We start from the raw sequence: 6,831 nt of genomic DNA, 5'->3' as shown, positions 1-6,831 counted from the left end.
AGAGACAATTCTTTCCCTCGTGCTTCCTAGAACCCGCCCCCTTCGGTGACGTAAGGGCTCGGCCCGCCCAGGGGCCTTTACACAGGGTGGGCGGCCGTTGGCGCGTGACGTACGATTTGGAACGAACCAACTCGCAGAGGCGTCGGGGGTGTCTAGACGCTCGACGCGGCTCTCCGCGGGCCGTCAGGATCGAGCAGGTCGTCCGAGGCCGTGGGCGTGGACGCGCGTCTCCCGGCAGCCTCTCCCCCCGCGAACTGGTGATTGGTCCGCCCCGGGAGCGCGCGCGCTGCTTGAAGCCTCCTGGCTGCCCGAGGCGCCCGGACTGCGGGTCCCTGAGCTGCTTCACCTTCAGAGCTCTGCCTCGGTAGCCATGGATTCCGAGACCCGCGAGCTGCGCGCCCTGGAGGCGGAGGTCGCAGCGCTGCAGCGAGAGTGCAGGATGCTGCAAAACGCCGGGGAGAAGACGTCTGGAGCCTGGTACGTGGCTCGCGTCCATCCCTCCCGGCCCTTGCCCTGTAGCACCCGGCGGATCTCTCTACCTTCTGACAGTTCTGGGCTCCGACTCCCACCCCAAGCCCCGTGCTCGAGAACGTGGTGGGAGACGTCCTGAAATGGGAACTTGAATCAGTGTCCTGGAAGGACGATGACCTCAAAAGTGTGAACGCTGCATTTGGGGCTTATGACTTGATTATAATCAGCAGAAAATAGTTTCCTTATGGGTTGTTTTCGCCCGGTTGATGAGAAGCAAAGGGAAAATGTGGCTTTTCTTTAAGCAGTCTTTGCCTTCGGGAGAACATCGTATCTAGATAGCTGTTTTTTCTGGGTTTGGAGACATTGTTACTCTGTAGGTCAGGAATTGGCTCAATTTGATTTCAAACTCAAGAGCCTTCTCTTCCGCAGCCCCAACTCCCACACACAGTATTGGAGTTATTACCGAGCCACCATGCTTGCTCTTGTCTAGTTGGGATTCCCATACTCTGGTTTCGTGGATTTGTTTTTGTGACTCATCTAACGATAGTTAAGTGGTCCTGACCTTTTTTTTTTTTTTTTTTTTTTTTCTGCATTGTGTTAGTAACATAAGGGTTGGGGGTATATAGCCCCAGGGCAGGGCAGCCTAGCATGGTCAACGATAAATTGGTATATGGCTAATGCCATCTATAGGAAAGTGTGATAGTCTTCTGATTAGGTGCTGTTGTTAAGCCTTATTTAAAGATAGTTGATCTGAGTGTTAAATAGTTAAGTAGCTTGCCTAAGGTCCTAGAGAAATCCAAAGCCCAAGCATTGCCCATTTTTAAGGAAGGCTGGATCTAGCAGTAACTTAGTATCTTTTTTTTTTTTTTTTAAGATTTATTTATTTATTTATTATATGTAAGTACACTGTAGCTGTCTTCAGACACTCCAGAAGAGGGAGTCAGATTTCTTTATGGATGGTTTTGAGCCACCATGTGGTTGCTGGGATTTGAACTCAGGACCTTCAGAAGAGCAGTCGGGTGCTCTTACCCGCTGGGCCATCTCACCAGCCCAGTAACTTAGTATCTTAAACATGAAAACAAACTACCTTTTTTATTAGGTATAATTTGGTACAGGTGCAGAGAATGAGATTTTTCTGTGCTGCAAAGAACCTTAGTACAGGAAAAGGTGGATAAGTTCTAAAGAAAGATAAGAGAAGGTTGTAACTGAGGAAAGAAAGAGGGAGGTGTGTGTGTGTGTGTGTGTGTGTGTGTCCTCCAGCTGTGCACGCTCTTCACAGCAAGAATGGGAGATGCTTGCTGCTGATTCAGGGGTGCCCACAGACTGGGAGCATTAAGATTAGAGTTGGTGGGCCTGCCAGACTGACTTCATCCCCACTTACCGAGTTAGAATTTATATTTTATCAACGCAGCCTGCCCCTGAACTTTTGAGAATCTCTTTGTCAGATCATGGGGAAAATAGTTTGTTAACCCACCACAAGATGTCAGTGTAAGCCCAGTATGGTATAGTAGATTGGTTATGGAATCTGGGACTCCTCAGTAATGGAACTGGAAAGTTAGAAGATTAGGGAATACGTTAAATGTCAATGTGTAGATTTAATAAGGATTTTTTTTCTCATTTTGAAGAACGATTGAGACCTGTTTCCTGAGCTACTTAATTTATTATTATTATTATTATTATTATTATTATTCCGTTTGTATGCTATAACATATATATGGAGGTCAGAGTATAGAACAGACATGTCCAAGTGACAGTTCTTTCCCTCCAGTGGTGATAAAACTCCAATGTCAGGCTTGTGCAGCAAGTACTTTTGCCTGCAGAGCCATCTTGTTGATTCTCCAAGATACTTTTAAAATGATCCTGATCGATGATTGGATTGGCAGCCAGAATATTGGGACTAAGTTGTTTAGTTATATCCATGTGTCCATACTCTCTGATGTCAAAATTGAGTGCCTTCAAAACTTGGCTTTGCTATTGGCTGGAGATGGGGAAGGCATGCAGAAGAGAGAACTTTAAATATGGGTTTCACAGATGAGAGAAAACTAGTATTTGTCTTTCTGGTTTATTTAATGTGATTTCCTGTTGCATCCATTATCCTGATTTTCTGAGATGTTCTCTCTTTTTCTCTTTCTTTCTTTCTTGGAAAAAAAATTTTTTTTTCCTTACCATGACACTTCTCCTTCAGGTCCTACAGAAGCAGCCTGTACCATTTTACTTGGCAGTCCCTAAGCTCACCAAGCCTATTTTGACTGTTGTCTGTCTGTGTACTACTGTGGTGCCCACTGGAGGCCAGAACAGGGCCTTGGATTCCCCTGGAACTGGAGTTACTGAGTGTTGTAAACCATCATGTGGGTGCTGGAAGGAAGAGTGGGGTCCTCTGGAAGAACAGCCAGTGTTCTTAGTCTAGCCACTGAGCTACCCCTCCAAGCGCCACCTTTGGTACGAGGGGTGGAATCTAGAGGAACATTTGTATAGTAGGTAAAACATTTACCAGTTATCAAGTAACTTTAATATTTGCTTTTCAGGAAATCATTTCAAAAAATTTCCCAATCAGATTCTGAGGAATGGGAATCTTTGAAAGACTTGAGCAGTCAACTTGGACATTTAAGATCTGAACACTCATTTCTAAGTAAACTTACTGGCTTCAATATAAGAAACTATTCCAAGATGGAGAACATTGTAAACACTGAAGAGACAGAAAAAGGTACACATCATTTTTTAACTTCAATGTGGTTTTTAAATTTCATTATGAGTATATTTTGGGGTGAGGTGAATTCATACTATGCTGTGGTGGTCAGAGGGCAGCTTTCAGGGGTCTGTTCTCTCTCTGCCTTGTTGAGGCAAAGTTTCTCTTCTGGTTTCTGCATTATGTCCCCCAGGCTAGCTGACTGACCCTTAAGCTCTCAGTTCTTCCCTTCCAACTCCTTGCAAATCTTTCCCTCCTTTTTTTTCATGTATATGCCAAGGATCTAATGTAGGTACTAATACAAGGCAAAAACTCAGCCAACTAACCCAACCCTATTCTTATCCTTTCCTTTAAAAAAAAAAAAAAAGTCTGTTCAAATTTTTTAAAAGTACTAAAGAACATTTTGAGTGTGAATTTGCTGTGAATTCATCCCATTTAACAAATGGATTGATCTGAAGCAAATTACTTACAAAGGTTATTTTTTACTAAAAGAAAGCTTTTCATTCTACATTACCTTCTATTTCATTTAATAATTCTAAGCATGTGTGTCTCTAGCTGCATATGTAGCAGAAGATGGCCTAATCAGCTATCACTGGGAAGAGAGGCCCCTTGGTCTTACAAACTTTACATGACCCATCACAAGGGAAGGCCTGGGCCAAGTAATGGGAGTGTTTGGGTAGGGGAGCAGGGGCGGGGGGGAGGTATAGGGAACTTTCGGGATAGCATTTGAAATGTAAATAAAGAAAAATAATAATAATAAAAAAAAAACAAAAAAAATTCTAAGCATGAATGATAGTTATTGACTTTCACATTCTGGTTTCTACGCGTGGATTAAAATGAGATGTGGTAGCCAGGCATGGTAGAACTGGGGAGGCAGAGACAGATGGATCTCTGTGAGTTGGAAGGTTAGCCTTGTCTACAGAGCAAGTCCAAGACCGCCAGGGAGAGAGAGAGAGAGAGAGAGAGAGAGAGAGAGATGGTTTGGTTGCATTCTGGGGAATTCAAAGAAGAGAGGCGAGAAGAGAATGCTGGGATTTTTTTAGTAAAATGTCTTTGGATGGTGGCACGTAGTTTGCTTTTCCTTCCTGCTCTTGTGTATTCCCAATTTTCTGGAAAAGTAAACTTTATGACTGCAATGAAAAAAAAACATTAGTTCGAGTTTTAAAAGTATGTAAGTTGCTGGACAGTGGTGGCGCACGCCCTTAATCCCAGCACTCGGGAGGCAGAGGCAGGCAGATTTCTGAGTTCAAGGCCAGCCTGGTCTACAGAGTGTGTTCCAGGACAGCCAGGGCTACACAGAGAAACCCTGTCTCAAAAGCAAAAATGTATGTAAGTTAAAGTTTATTGTTTATACTTATATACAATCTATATATTTATTGTATACTTTCATAATGAAAAAAATAAAACTTAGATTCAAATACAGTATGTGTATGAGCCTGAGCTGCTTGTCTACAAAATACAGTGACCTATGTTATTTCTAAGATTCCATTTGAGATTCATCTTGAAGTTTTGGCCCTGTTATTACTTGTTAAAATTATGTTTGTATATTTAGTATGTGTTTGTGTTGACCCACATGTACTAAAGTACTTGTGTCAAAGTGAGAGGACAAGTTGAAGGAGTTGGTTCTTTCCTTTCACTATGTGAGTTTCAGGTATCAAAGTTGGATTGTTAAGCTTCGTGCCAAGTGTTTTGACCCCACTAAGCCATCTTACCAGACTGACCCATTCAAATAATGAGATGATATTGAAAATTTTCCAAAAGATAGGCAAGATGGATGACTCACCAAATAAAGGCACTAACACCCAGCCTAATAATGACCAGAGTTCATTTCTTAGAAAGCCATATAATGGAGGAAGAGAACCGATTCCTCTCGTTGTCCTCTGACTTCCATATGTATTGCTCTCTGTCTCTCTGTCTCTGTCTCTGTCTCTGTCTCTCTCTCTCTCTCATGCACACATGCACTCACACATCCACACACACACAAATAAATATGAAAAAATTCAAAATTTGGGTGTGATAGTATATGCCTTTAAACCCAGCATTCTGAGAGGCAGAGGCAGGCAGATCTCTGAATTTGAGGCCAACCTGGTCTACATAGTGAGTTCCAGAATGTCAAGGACTATATAGACACCCTGAATCAGGAAGAGAAAGAAAGAAAGAAAGAAAGAAAGAAAGAAAGAAAGAAAGAAAGAAAGAAAGAAAGAAAGAAAGAAAGAGTTAACATGATTTAAACTTACTTAGGCTTATATTAGTAGATATACACAAATGTATAAATACAAGTATATATGTATGTACTTTTATTTGTTTTTGTTTTTTTCTAGACAGGGTTTCTCTGTGTAGCCCTGGCTGTCCTGGAACTCATTCTGTAGACAAGGCTGGCCTCAAACTCAGAAATCCCCCTGCCTCTGACTCCCAAGTGCTGGGATTAAAGGTGTGCGCCACCGTTGCCCGGCATGTATTTTATGTATGTGTATATTTTTATTAACTATTGATATACTTGAGAACTTGACAGAATAAATTTTTAATAATCCCATTTTATAAGACCAATTACTTTGACATGACCCTTCCAGATATTTTAAAGTGATTACTAATGTATATTTTATTTTAAAGTGATTACTAATGTATATTTTCATACATCTACACACAAGTAGATATTCACTTAAAAAAAATTGAAGATTCCACCAAGAGTACTTTTCTGTTAATGTCTGTAGAAAGTTGTTTATATTTGACTGTACCATGATAAACCAGTGCAGGCTGGATTAGTTTAAGTAAATAAAACACTAATTTTACCTTTAAAAAAAGTATTGAAGGAAAATACTCTTTTAAAGTATTTTATTTTCTAATTAACAGATACAAAGAAAGTTCTACAGAGACACAGATTATCAGGAAATTGCAACATGGTGACATTTCAGCTGGAATTTGAGGTTCTGGAAATTGAGGTAACTGGAGCTTGTTGTGATAACAGATTTTTTTCCTATGAGAAACAGTTGCCATATACTTCATTCACTTCAGTTACACCCTTCAGTATTACCAATTGACCAAGAAACTACAGTGTGCCATTTCAAAGTTGAACAAAATACAGTTGTTGATTCAAAATACATTTTTCATGTCAAAAGAGATACAGGAAAGTGGGGAGGTCTCAGTTATAGGCCTCCCATGCTATCTGATGACATTCATAGCTGTTAAGTTGGTGAAAGCTAGTGGTGTATTTAAAGTTAATAGGTTCTAGGGCTGGAGAGATGGTTCATCCAGTGGTTATGAACATTGGTACCTCTTCCAGAGGTCCTGAGTTCAATTCCCAGCAACCATATGGCTGGCTGCTCAGGGCTATTATAAAGGAACCTAATGTCCTCTTTTGCCATGCAGGTGGACCTGCACTCAGCCATTTAAAAAAAAAAAAAAAGGGCTGGAGAGATGGCTCAGCGGTTAAGAGCACTGACTGCTCTTCCAACAAGTCCTGAGTTCAAATCCCAGCAACCACATGGTGTCTCACAACCTTCCATAATGAGATCTCATGCCCTCTTCTGGTGTGCCTGAAGAAAGCTACAGTGTACTTACATCTAACAATAAATTAAAAAAAAAAAAAGTTGATAGAATCTAAAATGTTTTTATATTAGCCATATAATGAATTTATGAAATTCTTGGGCAAATGGATGTATCTGGAGGATATCATC

The 6,831-nt window shown here is 41.1% G+C and overlaps 1 protein-coding gene across 1 annotated transcript in view; it reads left to right on the top strand.

The window, feature by feature from the left end:
- Positions 1–280: 280 nt before the first annotated feature.
- The window catches only part of Cenpp (centromere protein P), a 185,731-nt gene continuing 179,180 nt past the window's right edge, over positions 281–6,831 (top strand). Inside the window, exons 1-3 of the mRNA XM_021216036.1 lie at positions 281–477; positions 2,997–3,175; positions 6,008–6,096. Of these exons, the coding sequence (XP_021071695.1) occupies positions 371–477; positions 2,997–3,175; positions 6,008–6,096 (375 nt within the window). The 5' untranslated portion in view covers positions 281–370. The remainder of the gene's footprint in view (positions 478–2,996; positions 3,176–6,007; positions 6,097–6,831) is intronic.

This window comes from Mus pahari, chromosome 16 (genome assembly GCF_900095145.1).
Source record: "Mus pahari chromosome 16, PAHARI_EIJ_v1.1, whole genome shotgun sequence".
Lineage (NCBI taxonomy): Eukaryota > Metazoa > Chordata > Mammalia > Rodentia > Muridae > Mus > Mus pahari.
Note: the sequence above shows the minus strand (reverse complement) of the source record. Positions and strands in the feature narration are given on the sequence as shown.